Source organism: Ochotona curzoniae, unplaced genomic scaffold, assembly GCF_017591425.1.
Source record: "Ochotona curzoniae isolate NIBS_2020 unplaced genomic scaffold, NIBS_Ocur_1.0 scaffold_4937, whole genome shotgun sequence".
Lineage (NCBI taxonomy): Eukaryota > Metazoa > Chordata > Mammalia > Lagomorpha > Ochotonidae > Ochotona > Ochotona curzoniae.
Genome location: NW_024467126.1, coordinates 2,414,979 through 2,442,329, shown reverse-complemented (window position 1 = coordinate 2,442,329; position 27,351 = coordinate 2,414,979). Strand labels below are relative to the sequence as shown.

General features: G+C 51.7%; 1 protein-coding gene and 1 non-coding gene across 4 annotated transcripts; one reads left to right on the top strand and one right to left on the bottom strand.

The window, feature by feature from the left end:
- Nucleotides 1–7,311: 7,311 nt before the first annotated feature.
- LOC121150331 lies at nucleotides 7,312–7,418 on the bottom strand. The gene has a single exon (XR_005882950.1). It is a non-coding gene; the product is annotated as a U6 spliceosomal RNA (small nuclear RNA).
- Nucleotides 7,419–8,609: 1,191 nt separating this feature from the next.
- Nucleotides 8,610–16,852, top strand: LOC121150077 (RNA-binding protein 4). Of its 3 annotated transcripts, none has more exons than XM_040970752.1 (4): nucleotides 8,633–8,738; nucleotides 9,414–9,838; nucleotides 13,468–14,141; nucleotides 16,284–16,852. In XM_040970752.1, exons 2-3 carry the CDS (start codon nucleotides 9,427–9,429, stop codon nucleotides 14,130–14,132), a joined length of 1,077 nt encoding a protein of 358 aa, XP_040826686.1. In that variant the 5' UTR covers nucleotides 8,633–8,738; nucleotides 9,414–9,426; the 3' UTR covers nucleotides 14,133–14,141; nucleotides 16,284–16,852. The 3 variants fall into 3 exon arrangements, with proteins under 3 accessions (XP_040826687.1, XP_040826686.1, XP_040826685.1); XM_040970751.1 differs by having other exon boundaries at nucleotides 15,519–16,852; XM_040970753.1 differs by lacking the exon at nucleotides 13,468–14,141 and having other exon boundaries at nucleotides 8,610–8,738.
- Nucleotides 16,853–27,351: the final 10,499 nt, after the last annotated feature.

Below are 27,351 nucleotides of genomic sequence, written 5' to 3'. Positions count from 1 at the left end.
GGTCAGTCCATCACCAGGAACTGTCAACTGGGGCAAGTCCACACGCCCCCAGAACGACCCTTCTTTCCTGTGGTTTGATTCCAGACTGGTGGTGGGGGGCCCAAGCAACCCCCAATGCCAACTCCCCGCTCTTCCCCATCCCCCCCTTCTGCCACCACCATGCGGATGACCGCAGGCCACATGGGAAATGTGCCCCTGCCTCAGGACCACCCTCCCACCGCAGCCCCAGCTCCCTGCCCCCACCCCTACTACCACCACCCAGGGGTTGGGGGGACCAGCCAGGAACCCCTCAGAGCTGAAATAGGACCGGGGTGGGGGGCTAGAGCGCCAGGCCTTCCCCCTTCCCCCTCCCTCTTGGACTTGAGTGGCCACTCCCATCCCCACGTGCTCTCAGTGGCTTCCAGGGGCAAGTGGGTGAAGGACAGCAACAGCCTGGGGCTGGCTGGGGAGGCGATTAAACAGCTCAGCTTCTCCTGCTGCCTCTGGGTGTCTGCCTTGCTGCCCACAACCCCTCCTGTTCATGGCCAAGCATCTCCCTGTGGGCCTCCCAGCAGCCCCAGCGTCCTGCTGTTCTATCACGGTCTCGTGCCCCACCATCGTGGCCTCTCCTTGGTTGGGGTGACCGTTGCCAACCCCTTAGGCCTCATGTTCAGTAGGCCCTGAGTTGCCTCTTCCCTGGCACCCCAGCTTTCTTTGCTGGCGAGTCTCTTGAACAGCCCCCCCCAGGTAGAAGGCTGGGAACAAGGCCACGACCCGCCTGCAGTGGGGGTGGGCGAAGGAGTGTTCAGCTAAGCGCCCACTTTGTCTCCTCAGAAGGGAGCTGGGAAAGGACAGGTTCCCAATCCACCACCCTGTAGACACCCCAAGGTACACCCCAGATATGCAGATAGAACTGTGTGCCCAGAGCACGTTGGAAAGGTGTCTTATGGAGAGACTTGACAGGGATTTCACAATTTTTTTTGGCACCAAAATAAATTGGTCATAGAATTCCATTTTCCCTCTAAGCTTCTGAGCACACACACACACAGAGCGGAGGGTTGACTCTAGACTGAGCCAAGTAGGCCAGGAGCAGGTGACTTCTTGGCAGTTGATGGCTGCTGGACACTCCCCCTGCCCTCACCATGGGCCGCTGCTTGGTGACCTCTTACACAAAACGCTTTTTCAGGACAGTAGGTCTGTCTTTAGCATGAGTGGCCCACGGCCCTGAGCAAGACACTTATCCGCTGCAGTGATGGACTTGGTGCACAGAGCCAGTAACACACGTAGACTACCATGTTAGTGAAATAGCCCAAGTTTATTAGCGGCATCAGGCTTGTATAGACTGAGGCGCACGTAGGGTAAGGGAGGAAGTATTGAGCAGCTTATGTAGTTCCCATAAACCTATATGGAACCCCTGTCTGAAAAGATCTCTTTTTGCTTTGTATAGCCAATCAGGTGTCCTCGTTCAAATGATATCCAATCAGTTGTCCTCCCTCACTTGTCCTCTGTCATGAGAAAATAAATAAATAAATAGATGGGGGCTAGTCCAGAACCAGCACAGCAGGGCCCCCCATGGGTGCCGAGCTGACTGTGGTAGACCAGCTCTCCCTTTCTTCTAAGCTGGGCAGATTCCACGTTCCACAGCGAGTGTGGACAAATGTGAGTGGAGCAGCGTGCCGGGGCCGCGTGGAATAACACGTGAGCACTGCAGCTACCCTCCGCTCATTGCTAAAGGTGTCACTGTTAACATCCGGTGTGTAGGGACAGACACACACACACGCCGGGCAGTGAGCGTGGGTGGATGGGTGGCATTGAACATCCTAGGGGCAACATGGATCTGTGCAAGAAAAACTCACTGGTGATGTTGAGGGAGGTGGAGTGAGGGGCCGGCCGACCCCCAGGCCTCTGTGTGGCCCCCAGGAACAGCAGCAAGGTAGGACTGGCACAGGTGGGCTGTGGAACAGAAGAGCACACACATGGGACCAACACAGGCACCACCAACCACAGAGGTGACAGTGCAGAGAGAAACGGGTTCTCAGTGTGGCCCCGTCTGCCAGGTGGACTCCGGCCACCGAGCACCCACAGGGTGCCACATGCTGCCAGAAGAAGCTTCCAAATTTTGAGGACCTCCGGGGTGAAAACACTTTTCCATATCTTAATTTTTAATCCTGATTTCTGGTGTTGAAACAACAAAGTTATTAAAAGAGAATTTCAACTGTTTTACTTCTTCAATGTGTGTCCTGCAAATGTTTTAATTCCATCTAAGGAGTCTTCATCAAATTCAAGGAAAATAGATTCTATATATAAAAAATAATTTTTAAATTTAGGTGTGGGGGGGAAACCAGGATAAAAATCTTTTTTTTTTTTTAAAGATTTATTTTTTAAATTTTTTATTGGAAAGGCAGATATACAGAGAGGAGAGACAGAGAGGAAGATCTTCCGTCCGATGATTCACTCCCCAAGTGAGCACAAAGGCCGATGCTATGCTGATCCGAAGCCAGGAGCCTCTTCCGGGTCTCCCACGCGGGTGCAGGGTCCCAAAGCTTTGGGCCGTCCTCGACTGCTCTCCTGGGCCACAGGCAGGGAGCTGGATGGAAAGTGGGGCTGCCAGGATTAGAACCAGCACCCATATGGGATCCCAGGCGAGCAAGGCGAGGACCTTAACCACTGCGCCATCGTGCTGGGCCCTAGGATAAAATTCTAATTGTGTTTTTCCACAAACTTTCTAAAGTCCCTTCCTACCTGGCTTACATTACATTTCTACTGGAAAGCCCTGCTCTAAATGGATTACAGGCCTCAGGTTAAAAACTGTAATGTTAACAGAAGAAAAATCTAGAATACCCCATGCACCAGAGGAGCAGAAAGGAACATCTTAAATAATAATAACAAGCGTTGGGCCTGGCGAGGTAGCCTAGCAGCTAAAGTCCTCGCCTTGCACACTGGGGATCCCACTTCCCATCCAGCTCACTGCTTGTGGCCTGGGAAAGCAGTCAAAGATGGCCCAAGCCCTTGGGACCCTGTACCTGCCTGGGAGAACCAGAAGTTCCTGGCTTCGGATTGGCTCAACTCAGGCCATTGTGGCCACTTGGGGAGTGAATCATTGGACTGAAGATCTCTGTCTTTTCTTCTCTGTGTATATGACTTTCCAATTAAAAAAAAAAAAAAGCTCTTTAGAAAAAGAGCTTTAAGGGCCCGGCGTGATGGTGCAGTGGTTAAGGTCCTCGCCTTGCACGCCTGGGATCCCATATGGGCCCGGTTCTAATCCCGGCAGCTCCACTTCCCATCCAGCTCCCTGCCTGTGGCCTGGGAAAGCAGTGGAGGACGGCCCAAAGCCTTGGGACCCTGCACCCGCGTGGGAGACCCGGAGGAGGCTCCTGGCTTCGGATCGGCATAGCATCGGCTGTTGCAGCCGCCTGGGGAGTGAATCATCGGACAGATCTTCCTCTCTGTCTCTCCTCTCTATATATCCGCTTTTCCAATGAAAATAAATCTTTTAGAAAAAAGCTTTAAAACAACAAAAAATATGAATTGTATAGAAAATAAGATTTTGGTTCATTGAAAACAACATGGACAAAACTGGAGAATGAGAGAAGAGATTTGAACAAACAGAGCAATCTACAATGTATGAGAAAGTCCTCTGAGCCAACGAGGGATACTTAACCTGAGAGGAGCTGCCACCCTGGCTTAGTATATTAAACTTCCACTTGTGGTGCCAGCATTCCATATGGGCTGCTCCACTTCCCATCCAGCTCCCTGCCAATGTGCCTGGGAAGGCAACAGAGGATGGCCCAAGTGCTTGGGCTCCTGGCCTCAGATTGGCCCAACTGATGCCATTGTGGCCAGTTGGGGAGTGAATCAACAGATGGAAGAGGTCTCTCCTCTCTCTGTAAATCTGCTTTTTAAAAAGATGAGCCAAAGATAGTTTTCAGAAGAGTAAACCCAAAGAGAACAAGAGGAGATGTGTAGGGACCAGCATTGGAGGGCTGTGGGTTAAGCCTCTGCTTGCTCTGCTGCTGCTCCACATCAGAGAAGAGGTTTGAATCTTAGGTATTCTGCTTCCAGTCCAGCCTCTTCCTGAACATGCCCAGGAAGGCAACCAGAGATGGCTTGGGTCACTGCTGCCCAGCAGCATGGCCTTCCTGGCTCCTGGCTTCGAGCACACCCTGGCTGCTGTGGTCATCTGGCAAGTAAACTGGTGGACTAAAGGTCTTCTAGTCATTCTGCCTTTCAAATCAACAACAACAAAGAGAGCTGTGTAAGGTTATTCATGAGCAGATGACACGCGAAAGCAACAGTCAAGTACTACTTTATGCCTTTTAGACTAGCGGTAACACCAAGCCTGCGCATAGCCCTTCACGCTGCAGCTGGGGGCAGCGGGCACAGGTATCTACAGGAGAGTGCCACTTGTACCCTGTGGCCTAGCGACGTCATCCTGGGGTCAACCCCTCCCGCGTCCTCAGAATTAGGGTGCACTTACATTGCACCCTATACACATGGAGACCTCGTAATCTGTACCCGGGGATGGCTAAGTAAAGGATGTGGTCTCCCACCACATGTCACTTGGCAATACAGCACTTAGTGGGGGAAAAAAAAGCATGAAAACCATCCAACACAATATGACACCTACATACTTTATACAAACACACGACAGACCTTATTTAGATGAAAACAACATGGGCTGGCTTTGTAGCACAGCAAGTTAAGCCACTTCCTATGACGCCAGCTGTCGCTGTCCCGCAGCGATGGACTTGGCGCACGGAGCTGATAACACGCGTGGACCGAAGTTTATTAGTGACATCAGACTTTTTACACTGAGAGTCCATGGGGGGGGTGGTAAGGGAGGAAGTATTGAGCTTGTCAACAAGACCCATCAACTGTTTTCATACTCTTGATTGGAACTCCTGTTGTTTTGTATATTCCAGCAAGTGTCCATTCACAGGCTGTGAATGAACCGTTCTCTTTTAAAAAAATTTTTTTTAAAGATTTATTTTTATTATTTTTAATTGGAAAGGTGGATACACAGAGAGGAGAGACAGAGAGGAAGATCTTCCGTCCGATGATTCACTCCCCAAGTGAGTGCAACAGCCGATGCTATGCTGATCCGAAGCCAGGAGCCTCCTCCGGGTCTCCCACGCGGGTGCAGGGTCCCAAAGCTTTGGGCCGTCCTCGGCTGCTTTCCCAGGCCACAGGCAGGGAGCTGGAAGGGAAGCAACCGGCGCCCATATGGGATCCCGGGCATGCAAGGCGAGGACCCCAACCACTTGCGCCACCGCGCTGGGCCTGAATGAACCATTCTTATACAAATGATCTCCCATCAGGTATACAAAAGGTAGCCATTCGGTTGTTCTCATGCAAATACTGTCCACTAAACTGTAATCCTGTGCTCGCTGACCTTCTAGGGTCACAATGTCCTATAGCCAGCGTCCCATATAATCACTATTTTAAGTTCCAGTGGCTCCACCTCTGATGCAACTCTCTGCTAATGAACCTGGGAAATCAGCAGACGATGACCCAAGCGTGTGGGTCCCTGCCACCTGCACTTGATGGCAGACCTGGATGGAGCTCCCTGTCCCTGACTTCAGCCACAGCAGCCGTTTAGGGTGTGAACCTGCAGGTAGAAAATCTGACTGCCTTTCAAATACATAACTAATCTTTAGGAGAAGAAAACAACCATAGAAGGACATTTTGTGACAACTCAGAGAACTCTGAGCACAAAAGCTGATGGTGACAGTGAAATTCAGTGGGAGTGACGTTAGGGCGCAGTACGTGAGCAAGAGAAAGGAAGGGCTCAATGAAATGCTGGAGAATGGGTTCCTGGAGCTCACCGCCAAAATTCTCTGCATTTGTGTCTTACTGGAAATGTCCACAATAATAAAAAAAATCAGAATGGGCCCAGCGTGATGGCTCAATTGGCAAATACTCCTCTTGCAAGCACCAGAATCCAATATGGGCTAAAGTTGGCATCCTGGCTGCTCCACTTCCCATCCAGCTCCCTGCTTATGCCTGGGCAAGCAGCAGAGGACGGCCTCAAGCCTTGGGACGCTGCACTCGCAGTAGAGACTCTTCTTAGAAGAAGTTCCTGGCTCCTGATCAGCTCAGCTCGGCCATGGCAGCCATTTAGGGAGTGAACCAACAGGTGGAAGATCTTTACCTCCTATCTGTGTATCTGCCTTTCCAATATAAAATCAATCTTTTTTTTCTTTGTCCAAAAGAGAGTCATTTTATTGTTATGAATACCTCTGTTGCAGGATTTTTGACTCCGAGTATGGCAGCAGCCTCAAATTCTTGTCTCGCAGGAAAGAAGAATTTTCATGCGTCACAGTTTAGTTTTAACGCAAGATTTATTAGAAAAACTGAGAAGACTCCCGTCCTAGTGACGGAAGGGGGCTTTGAGATAGAAAGGACCCTCACCCCCTGCCATAATGGCAGGAGGAAAAGGACCCCAGTGCTCTGCCATAGTGGCAGGAAAATAAGAACCCGTATTGATGGCGGGGGAATGCTCCTTTTAAAGGTTTCCCTCAAAGATGTTTCTCCATAAACAAAGAAAATTCCTGGTTTCCATGGTACCTGGCCTTGGGACAAAAGGTCACAGAGATACCAGACATAGGACATTCCAGGCCTTAGGCAGAGGTGTATTACTCCTTTCAATGATAAAGAGATCAGCCTGAGGCCCTCCCACAATAGCCAGAGGGGATGGCCGATACTTCAGGTGGGGAATTGATATGCTAATAGCACCCCTGTCCCTTGGAAGAAACGTGCTCTGGTGAATCCAAGACATGGTGGGGAAATTCTCTTTTTACTCGGGGGACCCAGAATACCCTAACTGCCTACCACCCACTCTAACTCCTCTCTCACCTCCACAGATATGCACATGACTACTAAGAAAGCACAGAGCTCCAAGAAGAAAATTATTAAGATCATAAGTTGACAACTCACTTAACTGCAAACTAAAAAACAAAATATGCAACTGTGATAGTATTCATCCATTTCAGTAATGGAAGATGGAAAACAAAACTATATTTATTAAATGATCTCAGGTTGGAAGACATGGAACAGAAACATTACATGATCACAAATACTCCAGAAGGGAATTTATCAAGCCACATGACGCACCTTCACATAGATAATCTTTCTGACTCAGGAATTCCTTCCAGTACTCCATTCTAAGGAAATGAACAGGAGGAGGGAAAAAGACTTGCACGAAAATGACTTGTTATTGCCATTGCTACTCATGAATTGCAAATCAATTATCCAATGCCTATAACATGAGGAAAGGGTCAGAAAATGTTGAACAGGTAGTATGAATTTCAATGAACAAAATACAGCAAGCATAAAAATATGGAACGCTTCACGAATCTGCATGTCATCCTTGCGCAGGGGCCATGCTAATCCTCTCTGAATCATTCCAATTTTAGTATATGTGCTGCTGAAGCGAGCACAAAATAGATCTTAAAAATATTTTTTTTAAGATGTACTTATTTGAAAGCTAGCTACAACAGCCCGCCAGAGCTCTGTCTGCCACGTGGGTGGCAGCGGCCCAGGGGCCCAGGGGTTTGGACCATGTCCCTACACCCTTTCAGGCACATGGTTAGCAGGGAGCTGGAATGGAAGTGAAGCAACTGGGAGAGGAAGAAGCGCCAAGCTCCCAGCTTTGGATCAGTTTGCATCAGTTCAGCTCTGGCCTTTGTGGCCATTTGGGGAATGAACCAGCAGATGGAAGATTCTCTCTAACTCTGCCTTTCAAATAGAAATAAGTAGATATCAAATTAAAAAGGCCATGACTAATAAAGCACCCCTCAGCCCATCCATCTCTATCTATGTCGAAGCTTGGTTGAGGGGTGAGAGGGAGCCACTTGGATGTGCCACCAGGAGGTGTCCTTGGGCGGCAGCTGAATTGGGAATCCCGGTGGCACAGACCTGCAGCAGCGTCGTGTGTGGACATGGAGTCTCTCAGGGTCCCTGACCACCAAGTGTCTCCCCCAAGAGGCTCACCGACGGACAGCAACTGTGGTGGCCACACAAAGGGGACGCCAACCCATACGCATGCAAGAGCGAAACAAGCGCGCCCCAGGGCAGCAGCCTAGGCACAACAACATCCTTCACACCTGTCCTGTTTCCTGCCCCTTGGCTCTGTTTCTTCACAAAGGTATAACAGATTTACAATTAAGAAGAATAATAAAATTAAGTTTTTTTCAAATGTAAAATTCTAATTATGTTTAAAATGCTATTAAAAAAAAAAAAAGCCTAGGTTGGCTTATACAAGTGGCGCGCTGCCCCAGACGGCGCCCCCAGGCAACTCACCAGGACCAGTCGTGGGCAGTTACCTAGGAGATGAGCCTTTGTCATCAGGCACCCCCCTCCCGCCGGATAGCACGGTCCATTGTGATGGTGAGCGACGACTCGCCCCCCCCAGCTTCCGACTTCGCCCAGACAGTGGTTGCGTCCGGAACCCTACTGACGCCTGATTTGCCAACCATCTTCGAGGGCGGTGATTGGCTAACTAGGGCCGAGGGCGGGCTGACCTCTGCTCCGCAGCCTTCGTCAGCAGCCGGCCCCGCCCCCCGTCATTTAAAGGAGGCCTCGGGATTGGCAGCCCGGCTCCCGCGAAGGGGCGGGGTCGGAGGAAACGCACACTCGCGCGTGCGTGAGCTGGCGCGCCAGAAAGGGCCCGGTCGCGCCGAGGCTCGAGCGGCCGTCGCCATTTTGTAGGGTTGTCTTCTGACGCGGGAGCCGCCGCCACCGCCGCCCGCCGCCCGGAGGTACGGACGGTGTTCGTCGGGGTGTGTTGGGGAGCCCGGGGACGGGCTGGGTCTCTGGCGGGACGGGGATGGCAGGGGATTTCAGCTCGTTCCTTCGTCTTGAGACGGGAGGTGCCAGGGAGAGACAACGGGAGGAGGCGGGGCCGCGAGTCCGGAGGGGGCGGGGCAGGGGTCGGGTCGAGCCTTTGTTGGGGTGTCGGAGCTGGAGAGTGGGGTCCCGGCGTGGGGCGAAGAGGGGGATCCGAGGACCTTTTTATTCCGGAAAGATGATAGCGCACGGAGGGGGCGGAGAGACACCCGGGTTTCCCTCCAAAACCCCATCACCCAGGGGCGCTCCGACGCTTCTCGCTTCTGCCTGGACTTTTTTTCCTATGGGGGGGAGGGGGAACACGTGACCCCGGCGCCCCTGTTCCCTAAGGCGCCTCATGTGCTGCCGACCCCGACGTCCCCTTTTCGCGTGTCCCCACGCAGCACACACTGCCCCTCAAACCAACCATCGCTTCCCGTCTGGCAGGAGGAGGGAAGTCCTTGGGTGACAGGCTGGAAAGGACCGGAAACTTTTGTAGGATTAATGTGAAACCCTGTGGGGTGTTCACTCCCAAACCTCTCCAGGCCCCAGTTTCTTTAAAAAAAAAAAAAAAAGAAAAGAAAAAAATCTGGTTTGGTGTGTGCCAGGCTCTTGTCCAGGATGGTGAAGCTGTTCATCGGCAACCTGCCCCGGGAGGCCACGGAGCAGGAGATCCGCTCCCTGTTCGAGCAGTACGGGAAGGTGCTGGAATGTGACATCATCAAGAACTACGGCTTCGTGCACATCGAGGACAAGACGGCGGCCGAGGATGCCATCCGCAACCTGCACCACTACAAGCTGCACGGCGTGAACATCAACGTGGAAGCCAGCAAGAACAAGAGCAAAGCCTCGACCAAGCTACACGTGGGCAACATCAGCCCCACGTGCACCAACCAGGAGCTGCGGGCCAAGTTCGAGGAGTACGGGCCGGTCATCGAGTGTGACATCGTGAAAGATTATGCCTTCGTGCACATGGAGCGGGCGGAGGACGCGGTGGAGGCCATCAGGGGCCTTGATAACACAGAGTTTCAAGGTGAACTGGGGGAGGGGGTGCTGGCTGCGGGCTTGCCCCCTGGGCCGGGCAGGGTGGGCACCTCATCGTGTTTTCCGCTCTTAAGCGTGATTCCGTGGGCTTGCCGAGCTCGCCTTGCACAACGCTGCATCGCCCACCGCGGGCTCCGTGATCCCGTGGGGCCCCGGGCATCCCTGGCTGTGGTTTTAAACACGGTTTGTATTCATATTGCCCCTGGGAAAGAGGGCCAAGAATGCTTAGAGGAAGCCCTGCATGGGCGGGCAGGCCGTGGCCACAGGGGAGAAAGGGCGTTCGTGAAAGTGCTCGGGCTGCGCGACAGCGTGACCCTCCTGAGGGGCTTCCGGTCGGGCCACCTGAGAAGATGGGCTTTATTTAGGCCATGTCGGCATGACTGTCACATGAAGGTGGCATGTACGACTCCAGAAGCGTGTTGTGTCATCAGGGTGCCACTAGCCACCAGGTCTGTAAGTGCACCAAGTCGGGCTTTACTGCTGGGCGTGGAAAGCAGGGCGGAACAGAAGTGAGAGAAAAGGCAGAACTGAGCAGAACGATCTAAGAAAGTTTGAGCACTGTCACGTGTCCCTCACTTCAGCCTGTCTGGTTCCCAGCACGCACCCTGCACCCCTCCTTGGCCCTTGGTGCTCTGCAGGGGTGGGGGACCTTTGGGGCAGAGCTCGTGTGGCTGTAACATCTTCGCAGGCCTTACAGAATGATTCACGGTGTCACCTTGTGCCTGTGGTCGCACTGGTGCCACACACAACTTCCCCCCTGCAGAGAACGTGGCGGGGCTTTCAGGTGCTCAAGCTCTCTCAACTTCATTTTCCCTGTTTGCAAATAGTTGATGATTGCTGCCAGCCGTGCCTCACGTCACAGGAGGGTGGCGAGGCTGGGGGACAGTGCTGCTGAGGCACCATGTGGTGACCGGAGTGGCCGCACCCACGAGGGTTTCTGCTGTGCTTAGAAAGGTATTTAAATGCGAGCTAAGCTTGCTTATTTACGTGTCTCTGCGTTTTTAGTGTAAAATGAGGAAGAATTCTGCTGATTTCACTAGCACGGTACTATTTGCCGTTACCATTTTAATGTGCAATTAAATGAAAGGGATAAAATGATAAAGGCAGTCAGGTAATTGGAGATTTGGCTTAGGCTGAGTGTGAGTTTAATACTCTACTAAAGCACGTGTAATTAGGAAGAGGATATCTTGAATCATATAGGTTTGTTTTTTGTTCTTGCTTTTTTTTCATTTATTTTAATTGTAAAGTCAGATTTACAGTGAGGAAGATCCTTCGCCCTCTGGTTCACTCCCCAAGTGGCTGCGACGGCCAGTGCTGGGCAGATCCCAAGCCAGGAGCCTGAAGCTTCTTCCAGGTCTCCCACACCGGTGCAGGGACCCAAGGCTTTGTGCTGTTCTCAGTTGCTTTCCCAGACCACAAGCAGGGAGCTGGATGGGAAGTGGAGCTGCCGGGATTAGAACCAGCGCCCATATGGGATCCCGGCACATTCAAGCCGAGGACTTTAACTGCTAGGCCACCGTGCCGGGCCCAAGTCATGATCATCTTTGAATGCCTGTTGTCCGCCTTCTGGGCCCTTGCTGTCCTCAGCGTGTCAGCCCACAGGACCCTCAAAGTCCCAGCAGAAAAGCAGGGGGCCCGCATTTCATAACTACAGAATTAGATCCTTCACAGATGCTTATAGACTTAATAATAACCACCTTGTAAAATGTAGAAATGGGGCCCTATACAATGGCCTAGTGGCTGAAGTGCTTATCTTACACATGACAGGATCCCGTATGGGCGCTGGTTCTAATCCCGGCAGCCCCACTTCCCAGCCAGCTCCCTGCCTGCGGCCTGGGAAAGCAGTCAAGGATGGCACAAAGCCTTGGGACCCTGCATCTTTGTGGGAGACCAGGAGGAAGCTCCAAGTCCCTGGCTTTGGATTGGCACAGCACCGGCCCTTGTGGCTGCCTGGGGAATGAATCAGTGGACAGAGCATCTTCCTCTCTGTCTCTCCTCTTCTCTGTATATATGACTTTACAATAAAAGTAAAGTAAATCTTTTAAAAAAAAAAAGGTAGAAATGAAGATTGGTGTTAGGGAGACATCAGTGCAGAAACTGACCTCGAGTTTGTTGATTTTTTTTTTTCGTGAACGTGTTCCTTCCGGGCCTGCACCTCGGTTGCTGTGGAGCTGGCACAGTTCCTCTGACTTGAGAATTGGAAAAGTTTGTGTCTTGCACAGCCTGTGCCATCAGGCGTGTTTGATGGTGGAGTAATTTGTAATCCTCTAAATTATAGGAAACACTAGATTTGAGATACAAATCACGGCCCCAGTTCCCCGTTAATAGCATCTAGGCATTGGGATGGGCATCTCCGTGTGGGAGCAGCGGCTGTGAACGCTGTGGGCACCATGCGGCGTTCCAGCCCTGGTGACATGGGTGTCTGTAGACACCCTGGTGTCTACTGGGTGCTGGAGCTCAAAAGCCTGGGCATCTGTATGTTTGTAAGAGAAAGGGCTTGCGGGTGGAGGTGGCAGCTGCGGGACGCTGGCGTGGGGGCAGCGCGGTCGTGTGGCAGGACTGTCTGAGGCCATCCTGCTGCAGAGCCTCGCTCCGTCGCCGGAGACCGCGCAGCTGCTCCCAGCGCCCTTCCCAGCCAGGCTGCACGCAGCGGGCCGAGGAGCCCGTCACCGCAGGGCTGTGCCTGTCCGGAACAAGAAGTGAGGACGAGTGGGGACTGACTGAGCAGCCCTGGGAGGGCAGCAAGCCTTTGTTCTCAGCCTCTGCTCCAGCCGCCCGGGCCACAAGTGGAAACACTTGCTCTCCAGAGCCCTGGGCTGTTTGGGGCTAAGAATCGGCTAGAACTTTCCTTAAACTGCTTTAATAGACTGGGTGGTGTCGTCAGCCAGGGTGACGGGTTTTGATGGTATCGGAGCTGGAAGCGAAAGCTGTTTTTTTGTCCTGGCTCTTAGTGCTGGTCAGTTCTGGAGTCCCAGGTGTGAATGTGGGTGCTCAGCAGCCTCTAGGTTTAAGCTAAATTTTAAATAAGTCGGTAATTATGTATAAAAAAAGTTGTGAACTACATGCAGGATCAAATGCTGCTGATGGTTGCATTATTTGGTTACATCCTGCCCCTTTTAGGGTTTTTGAGTGAGCTTGGTCAAGTGGTTTTCCCCTGCGGTGGGCAGAGACGAGTGGGAACAGGGCTGAAATCTGGAGGGTTTTGGGACTCGCAGGTCTCGGCAGGGGAGACGGGGACCCAGCCGGAGAGCTCCCGTCAGCGCCGCTGTCGCGTGCGGGCCGAGGACACCCAGGTGGGTGCACGGATGTGGAGGCACTGGCGTGCTTTGTGTCATTGCAGTCAGTAACAGCCTTCACACTGAGAAACAGCGTTTCGGTTTCTGAGTTTGGAGAAGGAAAAGGCAGACAGACAGACAGGGAGTCTGGTCTCTGTAAACAACGTGTCGCTGGGTCTCTGAGGACTTAAAATTTTCTAACTCTTATCTGTTAATTTCAAATACATTTTGAGAGGGTTTAAGGGTTTAACATTTTGAGAGGGTTTCTAGTCTGTGTATCTTACACTAACTAGTTGATCGGAATTGTGAGGAGGATAGTGAATCTTGCGTCTGTTTCTTCAAGGCAAGCGGATGCACGTGCAGTTGTCCACCAGCCGGCTCAGGACTGCGCCCGGGATGGGAGACCAGAGCGGCTGCTATCGGTGCGGGAAAGAGGGGCACTGGTCCAAAGAGTGCCCGGTAGACCGGACGGGCCGCGTGGCGGACTTCACTGAGCAGTACAATGAACAGTACGGGGCAGTGCGCACGCCGTACACCATGGGCTACGGGGAGTCCGTGTATTACAACGACGCCTACGGAGCCCTTGACTACTATAAGCGCTACCGCGTGCGCTCGTACGAGGCGGTGGCGGCGGCGGCAGCTGCCTCTGCGTACAACTACGCGGAGCAGACCATGTCCCACCTGCCGCAAGTGCAGGGCACGGCCGTGACCAGCCACCTCAGCTCCACCTCCGTGGATCCCTACGACAGACACCTGCTTCAGACCTCGGGGGCCGCCACCTCAGCCGCCATGGCCGCCGCCGCCGCCACCTCTTCCTCCTACTACGGAAGGGACAGAAGCCCCCTGCGCCGCGCTGCCGCTGTGCTCCCCACGGTCGGAGAGGGCTACGGTTACGGGCCCGAGAGTGAGCTGTCCCAGGCGTCGGCGGCCGCGCGGAATTCCCTCTACGACATGGCCCGGTATGAGCGGGAGCAGTATGCGGACCGGGCGCGGTACTCAGCCTTTTAAAAACTGGAGGTGAGAGCTGGCCGGGTGGGCTCAGAGATTCTGTTCCGTCGGTATCCAACAAGCACCGCTGCTTCCGAGAGGAGGCCGGAGACGCCGCTTGGCTTTGGGGCGGTAGCCAGGGGTACAGACGGCAGGCAGTGAGGACAAGCTGCCAAGCTCCCCAGGTTGTAACGTGGCTAACTTGTTCCTTCTGAGAAAACGGCAAACTAGTTTGCTAGTCATATTTAATCCGTTGTAAGCAGACTTGGTACAGAAAAATAGAAAACCAGCCTATGTTAAGACTGTTGCTCCAAGGTAGGAGAGCTTTGCGCTCTGGGTGTTAATGCCCCCGTGGGGCTGGCCAGGTGAGCAGCCGCCCGGAGGCTGCAGGGTGCCGGGCCGTCGCCCACGGCCCCTCCTGACGCAGAGGCTTCAGGTGGTTTTTCCTTTACCAGGAAGGGAACTTAGCCACCTAAAAAATCATTTGTTAGAGGGAAGGGAGGTCCCTGAAATCAAACCCCTGCGTTGGCGCTGCCAGCCGGAGCAGAGAGCCTGGTGAGGAGGATGTCCGTCTTCTGGTTGGCCATGCAATTGTCTTGTGCCCTTAGCCTGTGTTAAAAAAAAATAACTCTTCAAATGATATTTGCAAGGCAGAAAAAGGCCCAAAAATCTGTCATGTTTTGCTCCAAGACACTTGCCTGGAAGCCACGCTGTGCCCGTGCAGCCATTTCCTCAGGAACGGCAAGCACCCTGCTCTGGTCACTAAACCCTGAGTTTAAAGCCAGAAACTTCCCATTGCTTCTGGCAACTGCTGTTTTGCAAGGAAAGAATCTAACTGGTAAACATTCTTGTGTATATAAAAGATCCAACCGTTGGATTTTAGGAAGTGAGTACTAAAGGAATTAGAATGGCAGAAATAATTAAGCCTATCCAGAGATTGATAACATTTGCAAGTAGAAATGGCCGCGTGCTACATTGTGGTCCCCTGGTCTTCCCTGCACCTTGGTGAGCATCGCTGGAGGCAGTCCTAGGAGCCAAGTTACCCAGCTGCCCCTGGGCTGGCAGAGCAGCAGGAAGCTGTGATGCCCTTGACCCTGAGGCCCGTGTGCAGCGGTACGCGTGCGGCTGCGTGTGAGGGACACGCTCGCGCAGCCCGTAGCTGTGCGCATAGCTTTTATGGCTCCTCTGTCAGGAGGTAGAAAATAACCCCAGATCCCCGCTATTTCTGCCAAGTTTGTTCCAAAGTGAAATTATGTAAATTTATTTTGGTCTGTGAAAGGGCATGGCTGGGCGTTAAGTGAAGTGCAAGCAGTGGTTGTTCAACTAACTATCTAGTGATGACTGTTGAAGAAACTCACCTTCCAGATGTGACCCTCAGATGGACTGAGTAACTCTGTGTTGGTTCAGTCCCAGGAGCCCGATGTTAACGAGGCTGCCAGGAGGAAACACTCCAGAACAGTTGGGGAGCCAAATTCGGGTCTCACCCTAGCAGAGCTGATCCAAGACCGTCACAGCTTTTGAAGTCGATTGGCACAGATCAAGACCAAGATTTGGCCCTTTGTAATAAGTAGAGGAACTTGGTGTGAGTTAACTTTTATTTTCCCTCCAGCCATTGATGTCTGGAGTTCCATCGTGACTGCAAGAATTAGAGAACTCTAGGAGTGATTCATTTTGGATTTGGCGAGGGAGATTTGGTCAGTTCGGGGAACTGTTGGCACATGACATTGTGACCTCTAGGTGTGTGGAATGACCTGTTTCTCCTTGAGACCCCATATTCTTCATGACTCATTTCTGAAAGTTTTATGTGAAATGAAAAACACACTTAGAACAGTGCAGTTGGCTTGCTGCTTATGGGATCTCGTAAGCATCTCTCACGTTTCCAAGACCCCGTGCTTAAAGTGCGCTTTCAACGGTGTGTGTGCCCTTGCTTGCTCTGGGTAGCCTTGTAGAGGCCACGCTTCCAGGGAAGAGCGGGCGATGGCTTATCGCTAGCCTAGCGGTTAGGGCTGGGTGTGCTGTGACTCCTCGGTAATTACTTGGACTGTGCACCAGTCTGACCTCCTTCTGTTCTGTTCTCTCTCTCCCCGGAACGCAGGCCGGGCCCAGGGCCCTTGTCCTCGGACCAGCCGCTCTCCAGGCCCTCAGTAAGCTCTCTGTTGTGCTCTCTTTCAGGTAGGATAATTGCGGACTGAACCCTCGGGCTGCGGTCATGTATGACAACTTGCTCCGCGCGGTCCCCTTTGCCGGGATGTTTCCATTGCTTCATGTTTCAGTAAACAAAGGAGTTTGTGACCAACTATGTTTTCTTTCTTAATTTAATTCTTCTGAGTTTTTTCTTTCCTCTTGACACTAGTGTCTGTAGCCCTTCACTCTGTTCCTTGTATCCTCAGCCTCCGAGCCGCCCTAGGTAAGGACTGCTGGCGCCCCTCCCTGTGCAGTTGGAAGCCTTCTTATCTTGCTCTCCTAGGAGTTGAGTCCTTCTCCCTGCCTACCTCCAGCATTCCCTCTCCCGAAAATGACCATGTAGTGACAAACAGCCTTTTATTCTGTTAGCTCTGGACTCTTAACACCGAAGCTAATCTTTTGAAATTGCTAGGACCATTGGGGGTTTTGTTGTTTTGTTTCGTGTCTGACCTGTGATCGTGGTACAGCATTAGCTGAAATTTAGCCTTGTTTTATTCCTCTCCTCCCACCCCCCTTTTTTTTTAAATTTTTTTGACAAATAAACATTTCTAATACTTCAATGATTTTGTTTATGACTGACATTTGTACCATTTTACCATATCTTCTGATCTTTTCCTAGCTGTACCTAAGCTACAAAAGTCAGACCACTGGGTGCTGGAGGTGTGGGTAGGGAGGGGCGGATCTCGCGAGGTGACACGGGCGCCCCAGCCTCCATGCACTTCACATCAACACAGATTTTAATTAGCACCCCTTCTGATTTTTTTCCTTCTTTGAGATTACATTGTGCTTCCCAATTATCAAAGAGATTTCTCTAGAATGTCAATATTCCGCTAGGATTATGTTTTGACTAAAATAATTATGATCGCTCAAAAGAAAGGAATTGTCATAATTGAGCAGGAAAAGAGTGGCCGTGGTCGGCAGCACTGTGACGTCACTGACTGTTTCCACGAAGGCTTGTGGACGCTCACCACTGTTTCCACAGCCCTCGGACCAGCCCAGGCGCGGACGGCCCACTGCAGGCTTCCTGTCCCCTGATGGAAACAAGTCAACGCACACTGCTTGCTAGCTCACAGCACTTTCCCCACGTTTTACACCTGTGTTAGTCCCAACAGCTGAAGAAAAATCTTCAATTTGAGATAGAGGAGGGGAGGATGGCAGAGATCTGTGCTCTGCACACACAGACACGAGTGGGAGAGGGGGCAAGGCCCGTGTGAGCTGCCGCATTCCCCGGGAAGGCAGGCCTCTTGGTTCGCAAGGTTCCCTGGCGACAGCTGCGGACATGTTTACCCAGGGAAATGTCTTGATGACACTGTCCTCTCCGAACCACTGTGTGTACCTGATACATGCCGACTACACAGCTGTCTAAGAAATGAATTTTTAATTGTTACAATTAGACACATGTGGCTAATGCTGACTTAATTGGACAGCGGATTTTTTTTTTTAAGATTCTTCTTTTATTGGAAAGTCAGATATACAGAGAGGAGACAGGAAATATCTTCCATGTAATGATTCACTCTGCAAGTGGCTGCAGGGCTGGAGCTGAGCCAATCTGAAGCCAGGTCTCCCACGCGGGTGCAGGGTCCCAAGGCCTTGGGCCGTCCTCCACTGCTTTCCCAGGCGGCAAGCAGGGAGCTGGATGGGAAGTACGGCCAACTGGATTAGAACCGGCGCCCATATGGGATCCCGGGGAATGTAACAGGCAAAGAATTTAGCCACTAGGCCCCACAGAATTTAATTCTGATTATGTACATGATCATGTATGTGTATATATAATTTTTTAAAAACATTTATTTTCATTGGCAAGGCAGTGTTAAAGAGAGATCTGCTGGTTCACTCCCCAGGTGACTGCAATGGCTAGAATTGAGCTGATCAAAAGCCAGGAGTTTCTTCTAGTCTCCCACGTGCATAGAGTCCCAAGGCTTTGGGCCGTCCTCAACTGCTTTCTCAGGCCACAAGCAGGGTGCTGGATGGGATCTAAACTGACAACCAGATGGGATCACAGCGCATGCAAGGGGAGAATTTTAGCCACTAGGCTACCACACCAGGCCCAGACAGCTTGTTAAACAGTATCGGGCGCATGCATAATGTTGTGGCTCCCCTCTTTATTTTTTTTAAGATTTATTTATTTTTTATTGGAAAAGCAGACATACAGAGAGTAGAGGGAGAGGAAGATCTTCCGTCCAATGATTCACGCCCCAAGTGAGCGCAATGGCTGGAGCTGAGCCGATCCAAAGCTGGGAGCCAGGAGCATCTTCAAGGTTTCCCACATAGGTGCAGAGTCCCAAAGATCTGAGCTGTGCTCCACTGCTCTCCCCGGCCACAAGCAGGGCCCTTGTGGGAAGCGGAGCTGTCGGGATTAGAACTGACGCCAATATGGGACCCCGGGCACGTTCAAGGCGAGGACTTTAGCCGTCACACTGTCTCACTGGGCCCAGGCAGCAGAATTTTAATGATTAAATCACTTTGGTGGGGCTGGTGTGGTGGTGTAGAGGATTAGGCTGCCACTGTAGGGGAACTGCCATCACAGGCAGCTTAACATCTGTAATGTCACCCTTACTACTTGTAACATTGAAAGAACAGAATGTTCTTTTTAAAATATTTGGTGTAAAGAAAAATTACTTGGTGGCCCGGCACCCACGTGGAAGACCCAGAGGGAACTCCTGGCTCTCGCTTTCGGGTCAGCTCGGCTCCAGCCATTTCAGCCACTTGGGGAGTGAATCATCGGACAGATCTTCCTCTCTGTCTCTCCTCCTCTCTGTATATCTGGCTTTCCAATAAATAAATCTTTAAAAAAATAAAACATCTTTATAAAAGAAATAGTAATTTTCATGAAAAGAAATAGTCTAGCAAAATTCTGTAGTGTATCCCTTAGAATCATTCTTCACGTCTTCAACTTGGATAAGACAGAAGGGAGTAAAAGTTCTGCCTGGGTCGGCAACAGAATATTCCTCTCCGAGCCTCGTTCTCCGACAATGCATGTTACAGCTGGACTCGCCCCGGCCTGGCGCCCAGGCCTTTCTCACGGGGCAGGATCCTGAAGCCTCGCCACGTGCTGCTGAATCCTTGCGCGAGCCGCTGCAGTCCTGTAGGGCAGGATCGGTGACATGGTGGTGACAGACACTCCAAGTGAGGCAGGGACCTGACCAGGTTGCTATGGAAACTTGACAGGGACTCATCCGGGAGGAGGTTGCTGTTTCGGGTGGGATTAGAACTGACATCAGGAAGCAGGAGGGCTTGCTGTGCAGAGGGACAACAGCGGGGAGGAGGATTTCCAAGATCAGCTGGAAGCTGCTGGTTTTCAGCTCAAGGTTAACCATATCAGAATCACTTTTCATAAAAGGTCATAGCAGAGAAAAAAGTCTGAGATTTTCTATTTAACAAGTCTTTCCCACCTAATCATGCAGTACATGGAATTGGCATTTTTAAAAAAAAACTTATTTTCACGGGAAAGTCAGATTCACAGAGAGAAGAGACAGGAAGACCTTCCGTCCATTGATTCGTTTTCTGTCCACTGGTTCATTCCCTAAGTGGCCACGATGGCCTGAGGCTGAGCCGATCTGAAGCAAGGAGCCTGAAGCCTCTTCCGACTCTCCTACATGGGTGCAGGGTCCCAAGGCTTTGGGCCGTCCTCCACTGCTTTCCCAGGCCACAGGCAGGGAGCTGGAAGGGAAGTGGAGCAGCTGGGTCACAAGCCAACGCCCATATTGGATGCTGGCACTTGGAGAACTGGCCAGTTGAAGCAACGTGCTGACCTCTCCTTACCTTTCAAATAAATAGAAGTGTAGGGCCTGGCATTGTAAGATAGCAGGTAAGACACCTGCATGGCATCCTATACTGGTGCCAGTTCAAAACCCAGCTGCTGCTTTTCCTATGCAGCTCTTTGCCCACGCTTCCACATGGGAAACCAGGAAAAAGCTCTGGGGTCTTGGCTTTGGGCAGGCCCAGCCTGAGCCACTGACAGAAGATGGAGGATTCCTAACTCAGCCTTTCCAACTGTAAAAAATAAAAATCAGGACTGGCACAATAGCTTAACTGGCTGGCTAAGCCTCTGCCTACATCACCGGGCTCCCACTTGGGTTCATATCCTAGCTGCTTAGTAAGGATCCAGCTCCCTGCCTGTGGCCTGGGAAAGCAGTGGAGGACGGCCCAAGGCCTTGGGACCCTGCACCCACGTGGGAGACCCAGAAGCAGCAGCTTCCAACACTCCTCCTGATGGGTGGTGCCCAGAGAGGGAGCAGGCCGCTCACAAAACGTTCATGACCTGCCAGGTGGCCCAGAAAAAGAGAGCCCCAAGGTTAAGTCTCCTGCCTGCAGATCTGGCAGGAGGAAAGGAGAACTACAGGTCCTTCCCTGGGAACAGCTCTCAAGGGAAGGTGCTCTCTGGAGCAAAGCAGGGCTGAGCTCTAAGTGGCAGAGAAGTGGAGCGCAAGGGCCTGCAGGCGGCTCCTGCCATCTGTCTGCGAGGATCCAGGCCAGGTGCAAGCCGCCATCCACTGACTGCTAGTCCAGGCACTGCCCTGTTTAGTCCTCGGACCAGGAACTGCATCTCAGCCCTGTTTAGTCCTGGGACCCGTTCAGCCCAGCACAAGGCACTAGTGAGACACTGATGGAATGGAGGTGATGAGCAAGGAGCTCAGTCAAGGTGAACCAGGCTAACTCCCTGCTTCCCTGGATGGCCCAGTATTCTGAAATATCAGTGGCAGAAGAGTGAGTGGCTAAGGAAAGTGCCTCCTCTTGGCATCTTGGATACACTGGGAATGGCCACAATGTGTCACTTTATATGGCCATATGGAGGCCCACCTGAGATCTGTTATCTGGGTGTAGGGCCAACAGTAACCCTGCCTACAACAGCAGAGGACTGGCCACGATGGGGAGAGTCTCTAGGCCCCCGAGTCACAGCAGGCAGCTCCCATCCTTGGGCAGGCTGCCTACCTGCTCCTGCTGTGACCTGCAAGAGTTCTTAGGTGTATGGCTGCAGGACCGGCAATAATAAGAGACAGTGCAGAAGCATGGGTGCACCTGGTCTGCAAGCCAGCCTCGCTGGAGCTTGTGACTTCTCAGAGTCTCCTTTTCTCTGGAATCCCCTCTCCCAATTTTACCACAATAAATGGAAATCGATCAGCAATGCAAGCCAACTGCTATACCCTGAAGAAGCATCAGTGCCAGTGCCAGTGCCAGCCCAGGACAGGGTTCCACTCTGAGGCTCACCAGCTGCTGAGTTGGAGCCTCAAATAGGCAACTGTATGCTAACCAGCTTCCAGGGAGGCTGGGACTGCAGGGCTGGCACAAGGGGGACAGCTGTTAGCATGCCCTTCCTTTCCTGGCTCCTGGCCAGGAAACAAGGCTATGGAGACAATTGCAGCCCTAACAGTGGCCATCCCAAAAGCTCTGGTCCTACTCCAGAGCCTAGCCCTGTGCTGCCTCGCACAGAAGGGGGAGGGAAAGCAGAGGTTAGACAAGAGTACTGGGGTCTACTGCTGGGCCCCCGGTAGGACACCTGGAAGAAGCTCCTGGCTTCAGGCTGGCCTAGCCCCACCCATCGAGTCACTCTCTGGAACTATGCTTCTTTCTTTAGGTTGGAAGTGGCAGTGCCCACATGGGATCCTGGCACCACAGGCAAAGCATTAGCTACTTGAGCTATTGTGTTGGCACCTGAGTGCTTCATTCCTCAACCAACTCCCTGCCTGTGGCCTGGGAAGGCAGTGGAAGATGGCTCGAATCACTGGACCCCTGCACACAAATGGAAGACCCAGAAGAAGCTCCTGGCTCCTGGCTCCAGATCAGCTCAGCTCTGGCCATTGTGGCTATCTGTGGGATGAACAAATGAATCAAAGATCTTCTCTATTTAAAATGTGCCTTTAAATAAAGGTCTAATATTTTTTAAAATGCCCTTAGAAAATATTTAAAACAAGAACAAATCACGACCCAGCTGCAGGCAGGTGCCCGGGTTGCCTTGTATCTAAGCAAGTGCCACACTGTTGGAAGGAAAGCAGCCAGAAAATGGTGGCGTTCTGGGGTAGTTAATGTCGTATCTGTATTGAATCCACCCATGTGCCAACAGGGTTGCCTATTATTTATTTATTTATTTTAAGATACATGGGGAAGGCTGTGAACACCCGGCTGAAACACACTGTCCTTTAAATGTCGGGGCTGGGGGAGCTGCAGACTGCACACGGAAAGGAGTCTAGGAATATAGCGGAGTGGGAGTGGCTGAGGGCATGTTTGACAGGGAAGGAATGACTTCCAGGGTCTTCCATGGATCAGTCCATTGCACTCACAGGCAGGGTGCTTTAAGGGAAACCAGAGGGCATGTCTGGGTCAGGCCAAGACACCCACACCTGTGGGAGGCCTGGGGAGGACGGAATAGCATCACCCATGGCCACGTAAGATATGCAAAATCTGAGACGGGGGGAGGGGTCATGCCTGTGTGGGCTAGGCCACAGCACCGGCCACGAGTGTCAGAGCAAGGGGTAGGCCATGACAGGCCAAGCCACAGCACCCACGAGGACATGGCAGAGCCAGCTCCGAGGGCAGATTCTGTAGAGATCTGTGGGATTCCAGTGCCTGCTGACTTATGCAGAGAGCTGGGGGTAATGACAGCTGGAGCCAGGCTGGAGCACAGAGCTCACCACAGGAACCCACCTGACACTTGTGGAGGCTGGGAGGAGGCTGGACTGCCCTAAGCTGCAGCTCCTGCCAGCACATGCGAGGCCAAGACTGGACAGACCATGCCAAGCAGGGCTGCTGCACCCACAGGCATGTGTAGGATCCAGGGTGGGAGCAGACCTTGTAAGAGTACTTAGGAAACTCCACTGGTATGCCAGAGTTCCTGCTGGGGAGCACAGGAGCTGGGGGTGTGGGTGCACTAGGCTGGGCCAGGCTGCGGCACTCAGCATGCATGAAGGCTGGGCATGGGGCAGGCCAAACAGGGCTCGAGTCCAGCATCTGCTGATGCTCATGACAGCCAGACTGGGCCACAGTGCCTGCCAGGTCTCATGGGAGTTGGGCCTGGGGGTGGGAGAAGCTGGGCGAGGCCGTAACACTCACTAGTGAGAATCAGAATGGGTGAGTGGAGTCGGGCTGGGCCACGGTACCTGCTACCGAGTGTCAGTCCCGTCAGTCTGAACAGCAGTACCCACGAGCACATGTCACCGGACCACTGCTGGACGGGGGCCTGGTAGGGGAGCATGGGAACTCCCTTCCTGGGCCATCGCTCCACTGGTGAGCATGAGAGCCAGGGCCATGGGCAGATCAGACCAGGCTAGGTTGCAGTACCTGTCAGAATACGGGTTGGGATGGAACAGAGCACCTGTCAGCTGTACCCTCTGGCAAGAGCTGGACTGGACTGGGCTGGACTGAACCAGGCTATAGCACCTACTGCCAAATGCTGAGACTGCAGGCAAGCCATCTCCGACTGGGCACAGCATCTATTGGCACACACAAAACACAGGCCTGGTAGAAAGCCAATAGGGGAGCCTCTGGGACTCTGTGCTGGCTGCTGCTTCTACAGGTAAATATGAGAGCTGGGATTAGGGGTGGGCAGGCCAAGTTAGGTTGCCACACTTGCTGGCACACATCAAAGCTAGAATGGGCCCCAGTGCGATGGCCTAGCAGCTAAAGTTCTCGCCTTGAACACTCTGGGATTCCATACAGCTGCCGGTTCTAATCCTGGCTGCTCCACTTCCCATCCAGCTCCCTGCTTGTGGCCTGGGAAAGCAATCGAGAACAGCCCAAAGCCTTGAGACCCTGCACCCACGTGGGAGACCTCGAAGAAGTTCCTGTCTCCTGGCTTCGTATCGGCTCAGCACCGACCGTTGCAGTTACTTGGGGAGTGAACCATCAGACGGAAGATCTTCCTCTCTGCATCTCCTTTGCAATAAAAATAAATCTTTTTGTTTGTTTGGGTTTTTTAGACAAAGTTTATTTGGAGATCTCCCCAATCAAAATGCTGGACTCAGAACCCTAACCAAGAAAAGAGAGAAGACAGAACAGGTCAACCAACCATCTCAGCTATATCTTGGCAGCGAAATACGGGTCAACCAGTGGATTCTTCAAAGACCTCACAGTGCTTGGAGTGTCAAGATTGGCAGCGATTCATAACTGTTGAAATATCAAAACCACCTGAGCAAGAACCTCAGGGCATACCCTACATCCGGGACCTGGGGAGGGTGGGAAATTGGGTGGGCCTTCTCCCTTAGAAGCCCCCTTTAAACATGAAGGAAACTATATGGAAAAAATAAGTTTTACCCACTTTCCTGTAGCCCTTGAACCTTTTAACCCTAATTAACTATGTAAGGATTGTCAATAAAAATTTTAAAAATTTTTTAAAATTTTTAAAAATTTTTTTAAAAAAGAAATTTTTAATTATATTTTTTTACAATCTTTACATAATTAATTAGAGTAAAAAGGTTCAAGGGCTACAGGAAAGTAGGTAAGACTGTTATTTCCATACTGTTTCCTTCATGTATCTTAGGTAAAGGGGGATATTAAGGAGAAGCCCCACCCAGTTTCCCGGATGTGCAGTAACTTGGGGAGTGAACCATCAGATGGAAAATCTTGCTCTCTGTATCTCTTTTGCAATAAAAATAAATCTTAAAAAAAAAAAAAAAAGCTAGAATGGGTGCAGGCCAGCTAGCTGGGCTGGGCCACAGTATCAACTATCAAATGCTGGAGCTAGGTGGGAATCGTGTAAGGCTTGAGCACAGTACCCCCTAGTAGGTGCAGTATCTGGAGCAGGGAGCATGCCTGGCAGGGAACTGTGGGCACTCTCCTGCTAGGCTGTGCCTACCACTGGTGAGCATGAGAACCAGGGATGGGGGCAGGCCTGGCTGGACCGGTCTAAGTGGGCTGGATAGTCTGAGGTCACCTCCAATGAGGTTTCTTTGGGGGTCCCCAATGGATCCGTGGACTCTCAACTCCAACCATGGGAAAAATCACAGCACCTGTGGGCTGTCAGCCTGGGCCTCCTCTGTTGCTGAAGATGCAGCAGAGTGCAGTGGACGGCATGCCCAGATGCTCATGGGGGCCTTCACCACCAGCTCATCGAGGCCTGCAGAGGACATCTAGTACCCTGGAGGGCAGAACAAACCGGACAGCTCCCCAGACAAGCTTTCACAGCAAGTATCTGGGTAAATGGAAACTCTAGGGTAGACCGTCAGCCAAGGGACCTTGGAAGGATTTCCTCAACCTTGTAGCAACGAAAGCAACAGCATCTCAGAACTATTGAAACCAACTGAGCAGAACCTTCGGAGTGTGCTCCACATTGGGGAGCTTGGGATGACGAGTGGCTGTCCCCCATTCCTGGGTACTGACTGATGAGGCTGCTGGGAATGGCTCTCTTCCCTCTCTCCCCTCTCCCCCCAGATACAGGAAGATAAAAAGAAACTGGAGGTGATTATCGTCTTGACCCTCACCACCCTAAACAGCAGTCCACATAGTATATACGTCAACTATGTAAATGACATGGAAATTAAAAAAAAAAAATTAAAAGGCCTATAGCACCAGCATTATATATTGCTACCAGTACAGAGCTGGCTGCTTTATGCCCGGGAAGCAGAGGAAGTTGGCCCAAGTCCCTGGGCCCCTATACCTACCGGGGAGACCCAGAGGCAGCTCAGTCTGTCACTGCAGCCCTCTGTTGGTCCCTGTCTCTCCTCTCTGTAATTCAATCAAATAATTTTTAAAAGATTTATTTTTATTGGAAAGGCAAATCAGATGTACACAGGGAAAGACAGAGATCTTCTATCCACTGTCTCATTTGCTAAGAGGTCACAATGGCCAGAGCAGAGCCAATCTGAAGCCAGGAGCTTCCCCGTCTCCCACACGGGTGCAGGGTCCCAAGGCTTTGGGCCGTCCTCAACTGCTTTCCCAGGCTACAAGCAGGGAGCTGGATGGGAAGTGGGGCTGCAGAATTAGAGCCAGTGCCCATATGGGATCCTGGCATGTGCAAGGCAGGGACTTTAGGGACTTAGCTACCACATCAGGCTCACCATCATTTTTCTTTTTTTTTTTTTTTATATCTGAGGAGCTTTATTCCAGCAGGGCAGGAATAGGGAAAAGGGAAGGGGGGAAGGGAGGCCAGAAGGAGGGGAAGAGCAGAGAGCCACCACCATTTTCTTAAAGATTTATTTATTTGGGGCCTGACATGGTAGCCTAGTGACTAAAGTCCTCACCTTGCACATGCCAGGATCCCATATGGATGCCGGTTGGTGTACTGGAGGCCCCGCTTGCCATCCAGATCCCTGCTAGAGGCCTGGAAGAGCAGTTGAGACCCTGCACCCGCGTGGGAGACCCAGAAGTTCCTGGCTCCTGGCATCAGATCAGCTTGGTTCTGGCCCTTATGGCTGCTTGGGGAGTGAACCAGCAGATGGAAAATCTTTTTTTTATGGGATCCTGGCACGAGCAAGGTGAGGATTTTAGTCACTCACTGGCCACTGCGCGGGGCCCTGTAATTTTTCTCTTTTTATTCTTCCTCTGCTTACTAGGCCATAATACCTTTAAATATTAGAGTTAGGCCTGTCATTGAGAAGTGACTGAATATGCTGTCATGTAATAATTTGGTGGGAAAAGCAGTAAACAGGGAGGAAGGACCCGGAACACACAGTGTGGAGTCCCTGGGCTTCTAAATCTGTACCGTAAAAAATGTGAAATCTTCTCATTTCAAATAAATGAAGAAAAAAAAAATGAAGGAGGGTAATTTGGGAGTCAAAAACTGTTGCAAAAAGGAGTAAAGAAATGAAATGCTACCTGACATGTGAAGTAGGTAAGACATTTTTCTTTAAATGGAAATAACGCAAATACTGATGGGATTGATACATCAAAGAAGAAAAATGGAGAACACAAATGGAAAGCAGTGCTGGACCAACAGGAAGGGTACAAAGCTTACAGTAGAGCAAGCAACCTCAGTAAACAGTTAACAGGGAACATGGCAGCTAATCCTTCCTCCATGGCACTGGCATCCCACATGTTTGCCAGTTCTAATCCCGGTGGCTCCACTTTCCATTCCAGCTCCCTGCCTTTGGCCTGGGAAAGTAGCAGAGGACAGCCCAAAGCCTTG